The 23,086-nt window shown below is 40.4% G+C and overlaps 1 protein-coding gene across 1 annotated transcript in view; it reads left to right on the top strand.

Moving 5' to 3' along the window:
* Nucleotides 1–23,086, top strand: part of DDB1 (damage specific DNA binding protein 1) — a 2,836,764-nt gene that overhangs the window by 2,524,215 nt on the left and 289,463 nt on the right. Inside the window, exon 23 of the mRNA XM_044059793.1 lies at nucleotides 6,164–6,273. Coding sequence (XP_043915728.1) covers nucleotides 6,164–6,273 — 110 coding nt within the window. The remainder of the gene's footprint in view (nucleotides 1–6,163; nucleotides 6,274–23,086) is intronic.

Genomic DNA, 23,086 nt, shown 5'->3' with positions numbered 1-23,086 from the left:
TTTTAGTTGGAAAGCTGTCCCCCTCCTTTTAGGTAGCCCGTTTTAGTTAGAGAGCTACTAGTGGCCTGTTTAACTTAGAGGGTTGCTCCCCTTCTTTTCCGTTTCTGTTTTTTCGTTCTTTGACCGCGTGGAGAATCCATTTTAGTTAGAGGATTTCTCCCGCTTGTTTGTGTGTGTGGCTTGAACTAGTGACAGGACAAAGCGATATCCTGCTTAATCATTTTTCCTTATTTAAGTTTCCGTTGGTTGGAGCTTCTAGGTGAAGCTGTAGTGTGTATATGTCTATATATATATATATATATATATATATATATATTGTTTTTTTGGTGATCAGCCGAGTGTGCACCTTTTTTGGCTTGTTTTTTGCTTAGAATATCTTGTGAAGTAACGAGAGTTTCAAAATATTTTGTTTGAGTTTTCAGTGCAAACATGTCTAAGGATCAAAAAGAACCCAAACAGTTTGAGTTCAAGAAATGTGACAAATGCTCTCAAAAAATGTCTGTTACTGATGGGCACACCAGTTATGTTTATTGCTTGGGTGCCCTACACTTGCAGGAATCTTGTGCCTTTTGCCATGCGTTCAGCAGTAGAGTCCTCCTTAAGGGCAAAAACAAATTTATTGTTAGATGTTTGCTTAAGGTTCCCTTTTCAGAGGCTTTGGAAGGACCTCAGACTTCAGAACATTCTTCAGGATCCCTTTCTTCCTCCTCAAAATCAGAGAAGTTGGGGAAAAGAGTCCTGGCTTCAGATCCGGCATCGGAGCTGCCTAAAAAAAAATTGACAGAATCACCAACTTCAGGACCAAGGACTCTTGGCTCCAAAAAGGCTACCTCTTCGGTTCCATCATTTGTAACAGAACCAACATAGTTTCAGGTTAGGAGACGATCCCCTGTGTTGGAACCGGTTACTCCAACCTTAAGATCTCCGCTCCTAGAAAGGGCGAGATCACCTTCATTGTCGTCCATTCCTCCAGGAGTCTGTCCAATGATGCCACAGAGCTGGTGGTGAAGAGACTACTTCATACACCGGCGCTGTCTAAAATCCTATCAACTTCGACCCAAAAGGTACCGGATCCGACAAAGGTAACACTTCCTTCTTCGATTCCTCTTCCAATCCGATCAGGAACATCAGAGCCAGCAGGCTCTGAGTAGTGGAAATGTTGGAACTGAGACCTCCAACAGGATTTTTGGTTCCTACACCTGCTCTGACTACCTCGGTTCCGTCAGAATCTGAGGAGCCTAGGAGCCGACGTTTTCCGGGAAGGGAGTCGGATCGGACAGCTGGCTGAGCTGATTCTCCTTCTCAGGGCTTCGGCGAGGTTGAGCTCGGCTCCTACATCAGCTTTGGAGCCAACCACTCTGCTTCACAGTTGGTCTTCCGAGTCTTCGGAACCAGGGACCTCCTCGAAGTGGAGTGAGGGGGCTTTTGAGCTGATGGAGACAGTGCTGTCACCACCAACAGCTCCACTCTCGGGTTTGAGTTCTCTTTCCCCAAAAGCGCCTCTGTCAGTCTCAGCACCATCGCTGTCCCCCAAGCGTAGAGACCCTAAGCCCCAGGACGTCCCGGCGGGAGAGTCTCTCTCCCGAAACTTCCCCAGAGTACCCCTTTGAGGAGGTCCCTTGGAAGAGATTGTGCAAGAAGAAGCACATAGACTCCCCGGATGAGTCCATCACCTCAGAGACGGACCCGGATGACTCGGAAGGGTCCCCAAGGTCCCCCTCTCAAGATGTCTCATTTGCAGACATCCTGGAGGTTCTTAAATAGAGGGGTGGCTGGAAGCCATCAATCTGACTGAGGGCGAGTTGGTGTACCTGGAAGCTTTTGGGTCTCCCCCTTCCACCTCTTGGGGTGACTCCACATTTCGATCAGCTCCTCTGGGTAGTCACTCGAAAGGGGTGGGGCTCTCCAGAGTCTGTGGAACCTGTTCCGAGGAGGCCATATAAGTTTATTACAGCACCTTCTGACAAGGAATTCCTAACAAAAGGTGTCCCGGTAGATGCTATGGTGGCGGCGGCCACCAAAAAGGAATTGTCTGAGACTTCCTCATCTGTCCAATCGCCGAATAAGGAATCTGGAATGATGGACAGATAAGGAAAGCATTTGTTTTCATAAGTAGCTGTCACCCTAAGGTCGCTGAATTATTTAACAGACTTTACCAGACTTCAGAGGGATCTCCTGAAGGAGTTGGGAGATGCTCTTCAAGGCTCTACAGCTGCAGAGGTTTCAGACAAAGTCCCCTCTCAGCTTGCTACTTTAAATTTGGTGTTCAACTCCTCCATGCGGCTTATCTCCTGTGCAGCTGATGGAAGCGAGTAGGGCACCGGATACAGGAATCTCTGTAAGGAGACATTCCTGGATGCGCTTATGCGAGTTTGCAGAACCCTTCAAGTAATCTTTTATCAACCCCCATTCGATGGCTCGTCCTTGTTCGGGCCGAAAGTGAAAGAGACTCTGACCAGCTGCGAACAAGAAGGAAAGACTCTGCCGTGGAAGTCCATTTCTCCCTCCCCAACAGGCCTTACCCCAAAGGCTGGGGGGGGGGGGGGGCATGGTTCCGTAAGTCCCAAAGAGCCTTTCCAGATGCACATGGTGTTCCTTCCCCCAGGGGCAGAGGGGGAAATAACAACAGAAGATGCCAACCTCGCGGCAAAGGGGGTCTGCAGAACCAGGGTGACAGGGATACATTTTTTGGTAGGCCCTTCCAGGACTCTTGAAAGGAGACCCGTCTGTCCACCTCTGGAGGCAGTCGGGGTTGCTTGTCATTGTACCCAAACGCCTGGCTAAATGTAACAAACAACAAATGGGTACAAGCGATCATATCCAGAGGTTATTACCTACCCTTTTCCTCTCCCCTTTCAAAAAAAAGATCATTCCCAAATGTTTCACCCACTCGGGGACCAGACAACCCTAGAAATCGAAAGGTTGCTGAAGAGTCATCCAAGACGTCCCTGCAGACCAAATTGGATCCGGAACTTACTCAAGGTTCTTTTTAGTTCCAAAAAAGACAGGGGACTGGAGGCTCATTTTGGATCTCAACACACTAAACAAATCGGTAAAGAAATCAAAGTTTCTTATGGTGACACTACAGTCAATACTCCCTTTTCTGGGGAAAGATAATTTTATGTGCTTGATAGACCTCCAGGATGCGTACTAACATATAAAGATGGACAGGCGATCCCGGAGTCACTTGCGCTTTCGGCTGGGAGCCAGTCACTACCAATTTCGAGCTCTGCCCTTTGGTTCTCACTACAGCCCCCAGAGTGTTCACCAAATGCATGGCAGTAGTCACAGCTCACTTGAGGCGTCTAGGATTCCAGGTGTTTCCATACTTGAACGACTGGCTCCTAACCGCCACCACCGAGCATCTACTAACCAGAGCAAAAGACACCACCATCCACCTTTGCTCTCAACTAGGCATTACAATAAATTTTGAAAAGTCTGCCTTATTGCTATCGCAGCCTATTTTATTTATAGGAGCAGACTTGGACACAAGGGATATGATGGCCAAACTTCCTCCTGACAGGATACGAACCCTACGTCAGCAAGTAGAAGATCTCCTGACATAAAAGAAAGTTCAAGCAAAGGTTATTTTAAAAGTCCTAGGTACCATGACGGCAGCAATAACTTTGGTACCTCTTGCACGCTTGCACATGAGAGTCCGTTAGTGGTTATTTTTCGCCCAATGGTCCATGCAGGAGTTACCCATGTCCCACAAGATCATCATAATGGATTCCTGCAAAAGGGACCTATGCTGGTGGCTTCACTCTACTCAGGTGGTTTTGGGCCGACCGTTCATTCCTCAGCAATCAATAGCCACAGTTACCACGGACTCTTCCCAGATAGGGTGGGGGGGGGGGGGAGACTGTCCAAGGATTCTGGCAAGAATATGAAAACCACTTGCATATCAATGTCCTAGAGATGAGAGCAGTGCTTTTTAGCATTGCAGGCATTCCAGGACTCCCTTCCACTAGGAGAGATTGCAATCCAGACAGACCATATGTCAGTCGTGTGGTACATAAACAAGGAGGAACCAGATCTTACCCACTATGTCGAGAGGCTCGGTGTGTGGCAGTGGGCAGTCTTTTCCCAATATTTTCTGATAGCAACGCATATCCCAGAGAAATCCACCATGCTAGCAGATAAGCAGAGCTATTTTAATGCCTCAAGAGTGGTCCGTAATACAACGGATTGCAAACCAGGTTTTTCGCAAGTGGGGCCAGCCTTGCTGCGACCTCTTTGCCATGTCCATGAATGCCAATGCAGCAGCTACTTTGCCCTGATCCCCACCTCCGGGAGAGTCATCAAGGGATGCACTCGTACACAATTGGCCCCGGGTCTTATTTTTGCTTTATCCTTGATCCCCAAAGTTCTACAGAAAGCCAACACATTGAGAAGCAGGTTGATGCTTATCGCCTCATACTGGCCTCGTCAGATTTGGTTCCCCTTCTTATGGCCCCATCTACATGAGGATCTGTGGATTCTGGACCCAGTCCCAGACCTCCTGACGCACCCGTCAGGGATATTCTGTCCCTCACTCAAAACTCTCAAACTGACAGCGTGGCTTCTCCACTTACAATTTTAGCCAGGCTTCCAGACTTGTCCTCCGATGTGAAACCTATTCTGATTTCATCCAATAAGACAAGAACTGGGAAGCTTTATGCAAGCAAATGGAAGGGGTTTTCCTGTTGGGCTCAAAACAATCACATTGATCCCTTCACGGCCCCTGTATCATCTATTTTGGACTTTTTAGAAAAACCTTTCAATGAGGGTGCAGCAGCAGTGACCATACGATTACAATTGGCTGTTATTTCTAACTATCACATTGGAGAAATGTGCTTCCAAATTATGTCCAATAGACTGTGCACGGCCTTTTTGAGGGGCACCTTTTTGTAAAGGCCCCCAGTGAAAGAACCACCAACTCCTTGGGATCTCAATTTGGTATTGTCCACTCTAATCCTTCCTCCTTATGAACGAACTTCATCTTGTCATCTGAAGTTCCCAATGTGGAAAACAGTATTTTTGGTGGCCATCACATCAGTTAGGCAGGTGTCAGAACTCCAAGCATTGTCCATACGCTCCCCCTACTTGGGTTTCCATAAGGATAGATTTTCCCTTAGAACTAATCCATCATTCCTCCCAAAAGTTTGTTCTGAGACTAACCTGAATCAGTCTGTAGACCTACCTGTTTTCTTCCCAAATTACACCAACAAGGCAGAGTATAAATTACACCAATTGGATGTACACAGGCAACTAAGATTCTAGCTGGACAGGACTAAACAATTCAGAAAATCGGATCTTTTCTGCAAGTGTTTATGAAATGCCTTATGGTAGTTGTCAGATGGCCCTGGTCTCAGAGCAGTGTAGTGTTTCTTCTGTGGATTGTTTCCTAGGTGTAGCCTTTAGGTATTACCTTCATTTGAAGAAGTTGTTCATAGCAACAGTTGCAGTCCATATGCAGCATCCCTTTTGTAGATGTTAATCTGAACAATAAGTACTCTGCAAGTATTTCTTGGCCCAGAATTGAGCTCTAAAGCTGATCTGGTTCACCAAATACTACAGGATTCAATTAGGTGTACCTCTTAATCTGCTTGGGGTCTATGACATTATGCACTTTGAGTGATGCATTGCTACCTACATGTGAGGATATTTTATTTGACTGTGTGTTGCCAGAGGCTTGTAGGCTCATCTTGACATGAAAAATCTGCTCATTATGTCTGACATATCTTCATAAAGACTGGCAAGCAAGCAACATTTCTAGAGTAGTGCATTCCACTAGTTTGGTGACATTTATTTTTCTGTGTTCCATCATGATGTTTAACTTCTTGACCCTTAGTAATCTGTTAATCAAAACATTCTTGATGCCATCTTGTTTTTCACTTAACCTTTCACATGCATCTTTCATTAATATACAAACCATTTAGTTAAGAAGGCTTATTCTGTACAGTGATGAAATTCCATCTGGAGTTATAGTAAGTGGAAATTTGCCATATGGCACAAATAGTTGCTATTAAGTTGAGTAGGTTAAAGATAAACAGATGATCAAAGGGAAGGGCAGCTGCATATATCTAGAGCTATTTTGATTTTAAGGTCTTTTGTTGCTAGATTCAGCAAACCACCTTCATTTTTGTGTTTATTTACAGTTTACTGTTTTTATCCTCATTAGATTGCCCGGGACTTTAACCCAAATTGGATGAGTGCTGTGGAAATTCTAGATGATGACAACTTCTTGGGAGCAGAGAATGCTTTTAACCTTTTTGTGTGTCAGAAAGACAGGTGAGTGTTTTTCAGAAACTATAGGTGTGTTTGTGTGTGTCTATATACTATATAAATGTATGTGTGTGTATGTATATATATTGTCTACTTAACCCTATCAACTTTTCACATAACCGAAAATCAAAAGATCGAGACGAGAAGAGCAAAATCTCACAACACCGAACCTTTACATTGCCGAAATTCAGATCAGTGAAATAGCAGCTGCGCATGTCACATACCACTCAGAGCATCTGAATGGAGATTGCGGTACAGTAAGGATTGGGAAATTTGCCCTTTTCTTCACTGTAGTACAATCTCAGAGTTAGTATATGTAATTTGCAGGTGGTACGGGGGGGGGGGTCTTGCCCCCTGCAAAAACGTAACAAAAGTTAATTTTTGTGTTGACTTGGAACAGCTGATGTTTTGTTGTTCTGAATTTCGGCAATGTAAAGGTTCGGTGTACAATTTCACTTTTTTTTTTTTTGTCTCGTTCTTTTGATTTTTGGTTATGTGAAAATTCAGTAGAGTGAAGTAAACCCGTATGTAGAGAGAGTGTGTGTGTGTGTGTGTGTGTGTGTATTCCCCACAGGCTTCTTTATAAACATTTAATTTTTATTTGTAGCCGACAGTATTATTGTGATATTCAAGAAAATACACTTGTGTACCTTTGTTACATTTGTGCCTTCTGTCTCCCACTGAGCAGACTTTCTCCCTTGAAGATAACCTTTGTTAAAGGTTCTATCCATCAGGGCAAAACTTATTTGCAGTGGAGGCCTGAGGAGGCTAGCTGCATTGCATGGCAGAAATGCAGCACACTTGCATGCATACCAGAAGCGTAAAGTGGATTCTTACTGATTTTCAGTGGATCAAGGAACAGTGCCATGAATTTGAAGTAGTTCTGATAATATAAGGTATTTTGTTCCAGGCTGTTTCAACATAGTGGCAATAAGCAGTGCTGCAGTACCAGTTTTAAGTACTGAAGGTTTCCATATTGCTTTCTCTAGAGAAGTGTAGCCTTGGAAACCGTTGAGTCCTTTGTGACTGAGCATGGCTGCTATATATTTTGTTGTGGATGAAGAACTTTATTCTATAGATGATTCTTGTTTGCTACTAACATTCCAGCATTTTTAAAAATGAAAATAAATTATTGGCCATTTGCAACTGCATCTCTGTTGAGTGTGGCTAATTTTTCTGTTGTATTGCACCAGACTTGGAAGCACGATTGCCCATACTAGTATATGAGGACTTGACAGTATGAGATATTCTAGTTATGTTAGTGGGGTTTTTTTGTCTTTGAAGAGCACAAGTCTCTGTACCAATCCTGTGTTTGAGCCTTCGGTTTGGCATGAATGTTCCTAAGGAGTCCAGAAAGTCAGCTGTTGTAAACGCTTCACTTTCTGTTATAGCAGAATAACCGACAGATTTAACATAAGGGAGCCTCCTTGATGGGTGCTGTGGCAGACATCACCCTTTTCACCAGTCCTTTTTTGCAGTTTAGTTGCAGAAGGTTATATGCTGAAGGGTGTATGTGCCTGATGCTTGCACATGCTGTAATATTGTATGCTGACTCTGTAAGTGCTCCTGACCCCTGAGTCTGCCTGTTTCTTTTTTGTTGAGTGCACAGTTTAGGGTTACTGTGGTAGCTTCAGTTAAAGTTCCTATATTTTATACAGGTAGAATTCCACCAGTCAAAACCTGCATCAGTACATGGCCTGTTGCAAGAGGAAAACCATATCGGGCACTGACTGTCATTGTTTCAACTTCACCACTTGACCATAGTCAGAGACGTTTCTCACCTAAAGAGACAGTGATGTTGGGGTGGTAAGTGTTGGATAGTCCAACTCTCAGCATTAGACATCAGCCAGAGCATGACTATAGAGACTGAAACTCAGAGAGTCGATCACAGTTCACCTGTACTGGAGATGTGTCTATTTGTAGACTTGCTTTCCATAAGGTGCAGGTGTTTAGGTCATCTGAGTTTTTCAGCCATTGTTCTCTTACTCAATTCTTGGAAACTAAAACTAAACAAGGCATTTTTAATACCTTTATTAAATTAGCACTTGAGATATAGGCAAAGAAAACAAACCGCATTAACATGTTTTCAGTTACATACATTATATATAAGATATGTTCTTTCTGTAACTATTATCAGTCCAACTTTAATAACCCCAAACCACAATCAGCTTACTTGTTAAACTGAAATAAAGTAAACGCCACACCAGAATACAACAGATTTTAATTGCAAAAAATGTTGAGTACTTTCGTTCCAACTGAAAAGGAGTTTCATTGGAAACAATGTTATCTCTACTTCCTTTTATACACTAAAAAAGGCACCAAAAAACACCAGAAGAATTTAAAGGTATGCACACATTAAAATACCAGTACTAGTCCTAAACTTCCTACATCAAATATATATGCATGCTAAACACCAATGCCATTAGTTATAAAGGTGATTATTGAGTAAAAAAATCTTAATGACAAATGCATTAAGAATTGGTAAACAATAAACACATAAAATAATTTGTGTAGTCAATTAAATTGTTAAAAAAAATTTCAGAAACATTTTAGAAAGATTTGATTATAAAAATCCTATGCCAGGCCTTCTGAAATCATTTTCAAACTAGGCTTGACAGATATTAAGTCATTAGCACCCAGTGGAGCAGTGGCATTTAATAAAAGTTGCCAGTGAAGCTCCCTCTTCTCAACAACGGTTTTCCAGTCACCACCTCTTTTCGGGTGTTCCACCTTCTCTAAAATGGTAAAGCCAAATTTCTTAAAATCTTTGCACAACAGAGAATGCTTGTAAAAGGCATTATAAGATTTGGCTTTACCAATTGCATACACGTGCTGGTAAATTCTTGTCCACAAAGGTCTAGTAGTCATTCCTACATAGAATGCTGGGCAAGATAAACTGACGGATATATATATATGTATATATATATATATATATATATATATATATATATATATATATATATATATATATATATATGTATATATAAAACACTCTTGGTATTACAGTCAAATCTGCCCTTGACTGTAACCTTGCATAGAAAAGCTGCTTCCTTCAGAAATGAAGCTGCATTGTTTGCATGTCCCAACATGTAGTAAAAACATTGTCATAACTCTTGCCAACTTCTAGGATCGTTTTAATATTTTTATTGTTTTTAAAAACAAATTTAGGTTGTTGCCCCAACCGGTTGGTTAACCAAAAACAGTACTCCAGTGTGCACTGATGGAACTTTTCAAAGAATGAACATCTTTACTGTATTGCAAGGCCAACACTTGTGAAGGGTTCTCTGGACTTAGTTCATTGTTTTTGTTCTTACCCACCATGCATCCAAGTTGTCATATAATGGATCCATATCAAGAATTCCTGTGCTCCATCACAAAACTACTGATACTGTCCAACATACCCTGTGGTTAGCCCCTTTTAAACATTTCACAAAGTTTGTTAACTTCTACTTGAAAGTTCATGTCATCAGAAACTAATTTACTGAGCCTAATCAGTTGGCCTCTCATCAGATGATTCTTCTGCCGTACAGGGTGTTGACTATCAAAATGCAAGTAAGCATTCGAAAAAGTATTTTTCCTAAAAATGTTGGACTCGTATATTTGTTCTTCGAAATTTTTGTACAGTGTGATGTTGAGAAAATCAATAGAATGTTTATTCTGTTGGTGGATAAATTGTAGGAAGTCAGTGGAGAGGTTTAAAAAAATCCGTAAGACTTAAATTCTTCTAAACTTCCCTTCAATAAAATAAATATATCATCCAGCTACCTGAGATAAACTCCAGTCATAGAAGAAAAAGGTGAACATAAAACCATGGAGGTTTCCCAGAACTGTAAAACCATGTTAACAAATATGGGGACTGAAGCTGCCCCCATGGCTACACCTGTGTTGTTTACAATATTCACCTTCGTAGAATACAAGTTACTCAATTCCTGCCTTCCCTTAAACTTCACTCCTCTTCCTGAACATTATTCTGAATGTATTGTTCCCACAATTTATATTTATTTTTGTGTAATCTGCTCCTTCTGTTTTCTAAAGATCCCATTTCTTTTGTTTTTGTTACTGTATTCAATATTTCATGTACAGTTGGCTTAGACTGATTTCCATTTTCTGCTAATTGCTTTTTTGGCAGCCACCAGAACTAAACTTAATGCTTTGCTATGTTGAGGCAATTCAAAAGGTAATGGGAGCAAATAATAAAAAGAGGGGGAAAGAGTACACAATGGGATGACACTAAAACGACATTTGGGTCAGCTCAAAATAATTTCCTTAGTTACACCTGTTTGCTCACTCAATATTTCTGACAGTTATTTCCTTAGTGACACCCATTTGCTCACCTAGTATTTCTGACAGAGTACTCTGTAGGAAATTACTAAAATCTGCCAATTCATTGCACTCACAAAATATATGTTCCCGTTTACCTTTTTCTTCCCCATCGCACCTCCAAAATTTGTTGTCTACTCAAAGAAAAATTCTCTGAAGTCTTCTTGAGGGTGTGAAAATACTTATGCAACCACTTCCAACCAAACATCCTAAAACATCTGGACTTTCTTACATAGGAGCCATACTATGTCATCCAGTTGTTCACCTTGTAAATTGCTTATCCGGTCTGTCTTCCTAATCTTTTCTAACTTCCTCTGATTGATTGTTATAGTTATCATGCAATATCTTATATTCTCTACTAATCATTTTTTAACAGTAGTTTCTGTTCTAGATTCAATTAAAACTTTACCAGAGCAGGAATTTCACTTAGAATTCCCCTTTCCATTTCTGTTTGCCTGTACTCTGATATCATTCCCTGGTAGGAAAGCCTGCAATCCAAATGTCTTAGTGGCATCCCATTGTGTGCCCCTTCCCTCTCTTTTTATTTGCTCCCATTACTTTTTTCCCCCCAGAGTTTTCTCCAGTAAATTCCAGACCCTCTTGACTATTCTCTCTACTCTTGGTGTCATTCTTCTCTCTTTTCTCCATTCTCATGTTTGCTTAGTTATTTTTGAATACTTTCAGCCACTTTATAATAAACATTATGGCTGTCATCATTCTCCTTAAGGATCTGCATCCAAAATCACACTCTCCTCATTTCTTGACGCACGCACACAGCCCACTTCATCATCATCCCTTTCCACTTTGAATTATAACTGTCTGCTTGTGTTAGATATGCAAGGCTTAACTGTCTTGCTCTAAAATATCCAATCAAAGCAAGTAATCCAAAACTACCTTGCTCTTTAGGGAGGATCAACTCATCCCACTTAACTCTTCCCCTCTTTCCCTCTCAGATAAATGTCTTCAACTCTCTATTAATTATACAGCACAGCTTTTTTCTGGTTGATGACAGTATGCTTGACCTGTATATAAAACTAAAGGGGCTAAAACATTTTCACTGCTTGTATATAAGTATCCATATCCGTAAATAAGAGCTTCCAGTTTCTTAGTTTTTGTATTTTTGTTTATTCTCTTCCACATATTAGCTACCAAGACTTGTTTGTAATCCATACACTTAAAAATGTCATCTTATCATGTACCCATAGGTGTATTGCCGAACCAAGTCATGAATGGGTACATAATTTGTAGTTATATCTTTTGGCTTATCTTAATTGATTTTATATCCTTAAAAGACTTGTAAATGTCTCAAAATGTTCCACAGCACTGAGATGTCATTTTTCTGGATTTATCAAATAAATAATATCATCTGCAAATAGCTTTTTGTGATTACCATACCAGTTAATTCCTTAAATTTCTGAGTTCCTTATTTTCTTTTCCAGTGCTTCACATGTAAAGCATCTAACAAAGGGAAAGAGGACACACCGGTCTGCTGCTTCTGTTCAAACACCACTTATCAGAGAGGACCACACACACACACTTTAATCTTGCCTCCGATCCTTCATGTATCTTACTAATTAATTTTATTATTGTGTCAAGGGAATGTAATTGCTTCAACTGCCCTGCTCATAAAATCCGTGCTTTCTCTGCATCAAGACCCACCAACAATTCTGCTTCTCTCTGGATCATCATTGTTCTGTTAATGTTGTCATATGTTTGCCTCCCCTCCACAAAACAATATTGATCTGTATCTATGAATTTTGCTACACCTAAACACTTTGTAGTCATGGTTTAAAAATTGAAATGAGTCTATATGAGGCTGGATCTGAAGGATCTTTACCCTGTTTGGGTAATACAGCAATCACAGCTTCATCCAAGATGCTGGCGTTTCCTCTGAACAAAATCTTCCCAAATCTTTATCACTTTCATCCCTCCTGACTTCCATATGTCTTCTGGAATACCATCTGTTCCTGAAGACTTCCCTGTTAATTGATAATACATTACTTTTTTGTTTCATCTCCTCCTATGTTAACTGTTAGATATTGAGCCTGATCTTCCTCTAATCTTGGAATAATTTAGTCTTCCATATAAATTTCCATTCGTACTCTTTCTTGGTTTCCACATTCCTCTGCTTTATACAAATTTCTGAAATGCGTTTAATACCTCTGTAAGATCTCCGGTTAGTTTTTGTTATACATTCCCTAGGTTTGGCAACAACCATTTCTACTTTCTGTTGCCTAAATCAATATGCTAAATTTCTTTCTGCTCTGGAGTCATCAAAAAATAGTTGCTTAATGGCAGTCTTCTATATTCATGCATACTATCCAAATTTTCACTTCTTTTCTCTTCAGCACTCTGCATTTGTTCTTCTGTGAGATTCCCCTTAATCTACAGTATGTTAACCTTTGTCTCTCACACACACACACACACACACACACACACACACACACTAATTCCTATTGCTCCTTAACCATATGTCTTTTTATTTATTTCCAGCCTATTTTTAAACTTAATTTTCTTTTTATCTCACTCACTAGCTATTTCTTCTGAAGAAATTTCTATCTTCCCCAATAACTGTCAAATAATTTCTATTACCCATTCCTTAAATTCCTCTCTTTTTAAAAGCTAGGTGGAAAAAGCACTAGTGTCTGATTTTTACTTCATTACCCCGCATGTATGTCATAGTTTGTATTGCTGCATGATCTGAAATAGTTATTGGATGTGTATGAAAACTTTGAATTAATACACAATATCCAGTGCAGCCCAGTTATTGTACCTTGAGAAATAATGTGTACATTTTGTCAGAGTTCCTACTACTGAATTCAAATCTTCCATACCAAATATTTTCATAAATTTCTTCAGAATTCTACCAGTTTTATATACAGCAAAGATATCTGGGCAGAGATTCTGCCACCCAATAGTTAGTAAAGTGCAAAATTGTCAATTGAAGAATTGCCTACTGACCCTTATGAGGGGTAAAAAGTAAAGAAAAAATTAATGGGTAAGGGAGAAACTCATATTTGTAGATCATTAATTTTCATTGGGCATCAGATTAAAAAAGGCAGGTTTATCCCAGTAGTTTAAACAGTGCAGGCAGATAAATCTAAACTAAACTAGTAGTATCCAAAGTAATGTATCCAGCAGTAATGAGAATTATCTTTCCACATGGAACAAATTCAGTTGTTGAACCAGAAATGGTAGGAGAGGAACTGGAAAAAATAAGCAGGCACATGCGCAAGAGAATCCATGGGTAAACAGAACAAGTGAAGAGCCAAGTGTTCTTGAGCGAAAGAAAAGATTTGAGGAAAGATTACCTTTAAAATACTTTCCAGTTTTCAAAAGAAAGATGATAAGCAGAAAGAAGCAGAGTTACACACCAGAAAGGTCAGGGAGAGTTTTTCATACTGACAAAAGGCAAATTTTGTTGAGTTATGTAACATAGGATTTTGCTGGGCAAGAAAAGGGGATAATTCAAAACCAGACTGTACACTAAAAGTAGAAAGAAATACAGACTGTCTTGAAGGAATATGTAAAGTGAATGATCAAGCCCACAAACTGTGGTAAGCAGGGAAAAGACTATACTTACAGTACTTTAAAAGACTTAAGTTAGTCTCACAGCTACCTAAATTTAAAGAAAACCTCATGTTCCAATGTCTGTAGAATGGAGGATTATGGATTCTGGGACATAAAAGAACTGCCCGAGACTTGACAAACTGGAGTTGGTGTAAGTTTGAGGAGGGAAGGAGGGATTTGCAGCCAAGTCAGAGTTGTGTAAGGACTGTTTAATGATATTCAGGATAGTTTAAAACTGTATTAAAATAAAATGTTCTGCAGGTGTATACAGCAGTGATAAAGCATGGGGGAATAAAGGAGGCAGAAATGTGCAAGGAAATATATACGTGGCAGGCAAGCAGTTAATACAGTGTGATAAATGATGCAACACAGTAAAACAACACTTTTGACTACAAATCAAAGGGGTCTATATTAGAATATTGAATGTTCTAAATATCGAACGCTCTAAAGATCGAAAATGCAGGACCTCCAAGTGCTTTTTTCAAGATCGCAGTACAATGAAGATCAGAATATTTGCCCTTTCCTGACTGTAGTGCGATCTTGGAGTTGGAATATATATTTAGCACGGGCTGGGGGGGGGGGGGGGCAGCCCCCCACAATAATTTTGAGGTCCTGCATTTTCGCTCTTTAGAGTGTTCGATCTTAAAACATTGGCTGTTCTAATATAGACCCGATCAAAGGGGAATATCAGTGTAACTGGCAAGCTCTGATGACTAGGACAAAGGGCAGGACAGCACATGACTAAATGTACAATGGGTAGAAAGCACATAGTTACATATGGGGTTACTGAAAAGGAAAACAGATTAGTCATCAGGAGGGAGAAGGTAATTCTACAACGAGCTGGTGGGGGGATCGATGAGGAGGAGCAATAGAAAGGAATGGCTGCACATGACGAGAGGAGATTGCGAAGAGCAGAAGAAAGAGGGATGAAGAATATTCAACAAGAGAAAGGGGTAATAATGGGGACATGGCACAAAAGACCATAAAGGTTCTAAACAAAAGTGCGAAAAGACAGCAGACAAAGTGACAAGTGGAGTACCTCAGGGTTCAGTCCTGGGACCACTCTTGTTTGGCATCTACTTCTCTGAAGTACAGGCCAACACTAAGGGACTCTGGCTAACAAAGTTTGCAGATGACTGCAAACTGGGAGCCATTATTGAATCCCCAAATGATGTGAATATTCTACAAAAGGGCTTTACAGAAACAGATGCCTGGTGCCAGAGCCATGGGCTCACGCTTAATGCCAAGAAATGTATAGTTATCCCCTTTGTGAAAAACATGTACCCATGAATTACCACATAGGTAGCAGTACACTAAACATCGAAAGTGTGATGAGAGACTTAGGGACACAGGTGGACAGTGCTCTCACCTTTAATAACCACATTGCCACAACAATCAGGAAATCCTTCTATATGGCACACCTCATCACTAAGGGCTTTTCATTGTCCCACTGTACTCATCCCTCATTAGACCCATTATAGAGTATAATGCCCTGTTTGGTATGTACCTCACAAGACATCTGCAACAGCTGGAAAGGCCACAGAAATACCTCACTAAAAGAATCACAGGCCTAAAGCAGATGCCATATGCTGGCCGTCTAAATAAACTCCAGCTATACTCTGTGGCATATCGTCTGCTCACAGGCGATCTCTGCTTAACATACAAGGCCATGTCAAACCCTGAGCTGTTGGATATGCTCCACTTAAAGAAATCCCAGTCCCTCAGAGCCACACACTCCAGGGATCTAAACTTTGTCATCACAATGAACAAAGCATGCTGGAGGGATAGCTTCCTGACCCAGAGACTCCCCATACTCTGGAATAGACTGCCCATACATGTCAAGCAGAGCGCCTACTTGGCCCTCTTCAAAAGGAATCTTGATGATTGGATGTGAGATAGGAAATTCACCCCGGGGGTCATGTCAGTCGTCCTGCTAGACAGGGGTCCAGGGAAGTAAATATTGTGGGAAGAAATATCCAGGGAATTGTTATGGCTAGGCTTGTATAGGCCCAATAGCCTAGTACCAACCTATGAACCAAAGGCTGCAAACCAAAGAATGGAAGGAAAGGAGGGTATGATGGATGTAAAAATGTATATTGTTGCACTGTGCAGTCTTCAAGAAAAAATTCATGTTTAAATAAGCTGCTCAGAAGACTAGTATTCAGTAGAAAGGAGAGACTATCATCAACGGGGATAGGGGTAAAAGGCCAAAAGAAAGAGGAAGTGTTATTTAAAAAGTAAGGAACTGGAACAGAATAGGAGGGAGGTAAACAAAGGAACTGATAGCCATCAAGGTAGTGACATGGAATGTGAATGGCCTTGTTGAAGAAAACAAGTGCAAGATATTAGAATATATCAAAATAAGACAATATGTTAAAGAAAATGAGGAGCTAATAGAACAAGCTAATAGAACAAGTACAGAGGACACGTTTATTTGCAGAGGCAGTAGAGGGGGGTTATCTCACTACTAAGAAAAGAAACTAATATAGAATTTGAAGAAAGTAAAGTAGACAACAGGCAGAACCAAAAGTTCCTCACCAAAAGGATAAAGGGACTCCAAAATCTGTCATATGCTGCCAGATTGAAGAAACTCCAGCTCTATTCAGTCGCATACCGTCTGCTCAGAGGTGACATGTGCCTGACATACAAGGCCATGTCCAACCCGGAATTAATGGACATGCTCCACCTCAAAAAATCCAAATCCACCAAAACCACTAGAGCAAGCGACTTAAACCTTAGCACGGATATAAATAGGACGTGCTGGAGGGATAGATTTTATCACTCAGAGACTCCCTATGCTGTGGAATAAAATCCCGGTCCATGTGAGGCAGAGCACCTCGCTGACTCTGTTCAAGAGAAATCTAGACCTGTGGATGGGAGATCGTAGGTTTTCCCCGGGAATCATCTCTGTGTCACTGCTGGACAGAGGCACAACAAACTAATGGGCACAGTATTTTTTCATATAAGGGGTGGCGTAAGCCACAAAAATTTAGGCTAGGCTTATAAATGCCTTAGGGCAGATAGCCTAGTATAAACCTATGAACCTATAAGTTGATGAGGGGAAATTGGTGGACTGTGAGCATCATATTAACCAACTTATATCTACTGCCAAGAGCAAAAAAAAAAAAAAAAACAAATGAGACAGATCCTTGAAGCAGGAATATAATTTCATCAAAGAATACTTGTGATAGGATGAGGAAATTAGAATCTGGTGAGAGACTGAGCAGGACAGCCCAGGGCAAGGATTAAAAACACCAGAAGGGAACATCCTTAAATATGTAAAGTTTACTGTTGGGGGCTGACTTGAAGAGTAGGGTGGTAGGATTTATTCATTCTATGCCAGTAGGTATGGGAGGTGGTTGAGACTTGACAGGGATATACCAGTTTGAGGAGCATGAATAAGCAATTGATTATACCTCCTAAGCTGCTTTGAAACCATGGACCAGTGGAATGTAGATTAGAAATACCCTTGCAGTTCAGAATAGGTAGAGACTGAAGAGCAGTGTGAGGCTAGTGGTGAAACATGATTAAAAAAATTGTTGGAAGAAGGGAAAGTGCAGCTTAAGAAGGTAATAAAACACTCCGATGAGATGAAGGGAAAAGTGCGAAGTTATCTAAGGGAGCAAGACAAAAAAAGAATGGGGAGAGAAAATATGGACACAAAAGTATAAGTTGGGAAGGTTAAGGGAACTCTAACAAACAGAAGGGGAATCCCTTAATGAATGAGGAAATGAGGGAGTTAAAGGAACTTGAAGAAAAGTGGAGAATGCACTTAGACTAAGAGATTAAAAGAGACACAGCAATGAGGCAAAGATATTTTGCCAGAAACCTAAACTCCAGAAAATGTTAGCAGGTAGACTTAACAGAACTGGGATAGAAGTATGAGATATGTGGGACCCTCAAACAGGAAGAATATGGAAGGAACCAGAGCAGATAGGGAAGGTGTTTCAACACTTCCGTGACCAACTTTATACAGCACAAGAATATGGAGAAGATTAGAAAATTTGTCATGAGTTTTTAGAATGGGTGGCTATAAAAAAAATGACATGGGAATACATGAGAAATCTAATTAAGCCAATTATAGGACATGTAAGGGGGAAAAAATTACAGCTCAAACAAGAAAAAAATCACCAGGATGGGACAACTACTAATAGAAATATGAAGAGATGGGGGAAAGGAAATATTTCAACTGTGGCATTTATTATTTAATGAGGTTCTGAGAGAGAGAGAGAGAGGTGCCAGAGTCGTGGCAGAAACATTTCAGTTATGCCAAAAGAAGAAAAAGATCCCACCAATCCAGGGTCATATATACCCATTGCCATCTTAAACCATGATTATAAAATATTGGCCTCTATTATGGCAAATCGAATAGGAGCAATTCTACCAAGGATAACGAGTCCAGATCCGTGTGGCTTTATAAAAGGAAGACAAACATTCTGACAACATATTGTTAGAGAGAATATATTTCAAGGCAACCCCCCCCCCCAAAAAAAAACCCACTGGTAATGATGAGGCTAGACTCTGAAGATTTGTTTGATGGACTACACTAGCCTTATTTGTGGAAATGTTAAAGATGGGAATCCTGGATGAAATAAGGCTGCTACAGGAGATTTATAAGGGTGGCAGGGCAAGAACAGAATGGCAGAGTCACGGAAGTGTTTAAAGTGGGGACGGGGGCAAAGCATGGTGCCTACTATCCCCCCAGTTCTATTTGCAATATACTTAGAGCCATTTTCACAAATGATAAGACAATATGTGATAAGCCAATGAAAAAGGAGAACTAGAGAATATAAAATAGTGTGGTTTGCAGATGCAATTTCTTTTTTTTTTTTTTTTGTTTAACAGAGCCCAGTAAAGACCTAGTACAACTGTTTAGAATATTAAGGTAATTTCAGAAAGTAGTTTGATACAAAGTAAATGAGGACAAAACAGTCAATATGTGTTAACTGTATCCCATCATACCATCAAGTGCAAGGCTTTCCGACTGTGTGGCACCACTACAGAATGAAATACTTGGGCATATGGATAGCTAAAAAATCTCTATACTCAAGATAGAAGTGGCAAGAAATGCATGAGAAGATTAAAAAGGATGATGAAAAGATGGAAAACAGTAAAAGTAGAATTAGATCAAAGATTGCAAGGAGTAAATGTTTTTATTGTTCCCTTGGTCTTGTATGTAGGCCAAGCATTTATCTAGAAGCCAAACCAAGAGGAATGAAAAAACATAAGGGGGAGGAATGGTTAAATACTTCTGGAACTGGCAGCAACAGAAAAAAATGTGATATGTTGTGGCCACACAGTGAAGAAGAGTAGATGTTGTTGAACTTAGAGTACTATGTAGCAGCACAGATGAAACTTCTGTGTCATTCTCAGGACAGAGGTTATACATCAAATTTGGAAATAAATTGTTAGCCAGTCGAGATGAGCAGAAGATGGACATTTTGGTTAAACTAGAAAACAAGTCAAAAACATATTTGAAAATGTTGAGGAACATGTTAAAAATATTATGAAGAGGAGAATAGGGCCTTGGTGGAACTTTGAACTTAACTGTATAGGTTTAGGCAAGCCAGAATTCAAAATAGACCACAGCATATTAAAAGAGCAGAGTATTAGAAGAAGTCCTGAATTATTTGGAGCTGCTGAATAAAGGGGAGTGGAGAATGGACTAGAAATAAGTGAACAAAATTTATGAAGTAAGAAAAATGCATTGGCTGTTTTACAGAGAACTGTTTGGACTATTAGATAAGTATGACAGTGTAGTAGTCAGAAGAAGAAATTTAACACCATTATTTATTCCAGTTGTAATAAAGGCATGGACAAAGGAAGCAACAAGGGATAAATTAGTAAGTAGAATATATAATACCCTAATTGAGAGAGAAGGTAGAAAGAGATAAAAAGAAATTGATAATGAATTGGGGAAGGACTTTCTGGTAGGAAATATGTGAGATCCCAAGAAAAGTAACTTAAGCCAGGAACCTCTCAAATATTTAGGTGGAAATATTACACACAAAATGTTTACACCCCCTATAGTTTATATAAAATGTTTCCAGAAACAGATGATACATGTTGGAGATGCCAGCAAAATCAGTTTAGTACCCACAGTGCACATTTTTATAGGTTCATAGGCATTTACTAGGCTAACGACCACAAGGGCCTTTTTAAGCCTAGTAATTCATCCCAGATCTCTGACTACTTCTGATACCCTTGATAAGTGTAAGCATGGGCCTGGGAGATGAGCCATTTACAGGTTATCAGTTTGCTTTAGAGAGACAGGTGCCAAACCAGGGATGAATTTCCAGTTTCCCATACAATTGTCTGAGTTGCACTTGAATTAAGTTAGGGAGGAACTCTGCTTCACATGTATGGGTAGCCTGTTCCACAGACGGGGTAGTCTCTGGGGTACATACCCATCTCTCCAGCAGGTCCTGTTTATATCACAGGCAAGGTTTAAGTCTTTAGAATGGGTAATTCTGGTACTAGTTCTTCTGTGGATATGAATGAGGCCCATCAGAGTGGTGGTCTGACAATGCCCTGTATGCCAGGCATAGATCTCCCCTCAAAAGTCAGTAGGAGACCGAATACAGGGATAGGGCCTTGAGGCAGTCTGCATATTACTTACGCCCTGTATTATTTTTCTAAGGAACCACCGTGGACATTCCAGTTGCTGGATATGCATGGTTGGGTACATACCAAAGGCGGCATTGTACTCAATTATAGGTCTGATGAATGCCAAATACAGTGGAACAATAACTTCCTTGGACTTAGATGCCATACCTTTGTTTATAATTTGCTCAACATAGAATGATTTCCCCACCACTGTAGACACGTGATGATCAAAGGCTAGATTACTATATACATGTGTCCCTAAGTCCCTGACTACTGGGTCAACTCTAAGGGATGTGTTGTCAATATGATAGTCACAAGGGATGGATGACTTCCCAAAGGATACTGTTATGCATTTCTTGGCATTTCGTTTTAGTCCATGGCTCTGACACCAGTTGTTTATCTGTGTCAGTGTGAGATTCAGTGACCGCACCTACTTTGCAATCATCTTTAAATTTAGGCAGCTAGAGACCACTGACATTGGCCCTGACTTCTGAGAAGTAAATGCCAAAAAAGATCAGTCCAAGGACTGATCCGTGAGGGACTCCACTTATGACTGGCCTCTCTGTAGAGGTGGACTCCCCATTTCTAAATTCCAGGGTCCTGTCTGTGAGCCAGTTGGCTATCCACCGGGTGACATATGGGTTTGTACCTAACCTCTTGAGTTTGTCAACAATGCGCGAGTGGGGTATTGTGTCGAATGCCTTGGCCAGGTCAAGGTAGGCAATGTGAACAATTTTGCCCTCATCTGTTGCTTTGGTGACCTTCTCAAAGAAGTCACCCAAGTTGAGTAGACATGATGTGCCCTTGACAAAACCGAACTGGGTTGGGTCCAGTGTCTGGAGGTTTACTGTATCTCTGTTGATCATCTCCATGATAATTCTTTCCATAGCTTTACATACAAGACTAGTGAGACTTATGGGTCTGTTGTTTCCAGGGTCTGTAGGTGGCCCACCTTTGTGCAGAGGGATGACTTTTGCCTTTCTGCAGTCATGAGGCACAAAGCCTGTTTGGAGGCTACAGTTAAATAGTAATTCCAGAGGCCCTGATAGTTCATGTTTCATGCTATTTATAAGGAATCCTGGGATATTGTGGACACATTGATGCAGTGTTCTTGATCTTAGAGAGAGATCATTAAGGACCTCTTCCCGAGTGATAGTAGGGGGAGTTATATTTGATGATATTTCCTGAGGGAAGGTTGAGGGGGGAGAGAGGAGTAAATTTGGAGATGAATTTATCAGCCAGGAGGTTTGCTATATATTCTGGCTCAGTATAGGTGGCTCCATTTACAATGAGCTCTGCACACAATTGTGTATTGCCTTTGTGGTAGCGGACATGGCTAAAAAATGCTTTGTGGTTGTCCTTGGCCTGTGAGGCCAAACTTCCCTCAAATTTGGCTTTGGTAGACTTTATTTGTCCTGTGAGTTTTTAGTTTGGAGAGAGTTTTTATCCTGCTGGGTGGTGCACCTCCTAATTTTTGCCATGATTTTCTTCCTCCTGTTATACATCCGATTGATTTTGTGATTCCACCAGAGTGCCTTGTTTTTTGAGTTTGTTGTGTATTACTTCCTGGTGAGTACAGCTGCTTCTATACAGCTATTAACAGGCTTGTACAGGGTTTCTCTGAACAGTTCTGCATAGGCAGAAGTGTTCTCAGAGTTTATGGAGTCTTGAAATTTTGTCAGCTTCTCACTTAATAGCAGGAGGTTTATTTATTTTTATTTATTTTACATTTGTTGACTGGACTAGTCCAACTGGATACATGTCCATTTTCAGTAGAGGCCCGGGGAGAAAAGCTCCAGTAAAAAAAAACATACAAAAATATCAAATTGAAAATTAGAAAAATGGCATTAACATAGAATATTACATCATAAAATTAACAAATTTACAAAAAAAAAAAAAAACAGTAAAAAAAATGACTTAAAAAGTCAAACATGGAAAATAGCACGCAAGACTAACAGCATTAGTAATTAAGAAAAAGGTTAGTTTATAGAGAGTTGTATGAAGAGGTTTATAGTTAAGTATATTATGGTTTTGAGTGTAACAGATAGTTAAAGGATAACAGTTAGTCAGGGTTGGTACAAGAACATAACCAGTGGTAAGTGAAGAAAAGTTTTAGGTTAGTTTTAAATAGTGAGAGAGAGGTTTGGGTTGTAAGGTCATGTGGTAATAGATTCCATAGTTTACCAACCGAGTTAGAGAATAGGGAGTCGCCTGCTAAGTTTTTTGATAAGGTAGTGTGAATCAACATTTTGTTTGAGGAGCGTAGATTCTTCAGGTTATTATATGGCATTATGAGGGTGGAAAGAATTGGGGTGGTGTTGGG

This window comes from Protopterus annectens, chromosome 17.part0 (assembly GCF_019279795.1).
Source record: "Protopterus annectens isolate FY-2018-M chromosome 17.part0, PAN1.0, whole genome shotgun sequence".
In the NCBI taxonomy this organism is placed as follows: domain Eukaryota; kingdom Metazoa; phylum Chordata; order Ceratodontiformes; family Protopteridae; genus Protopterus; species Protopterus annectens.
This window is presented reverse-complemented; position numbering and strand designations above follow the sequence as displayed.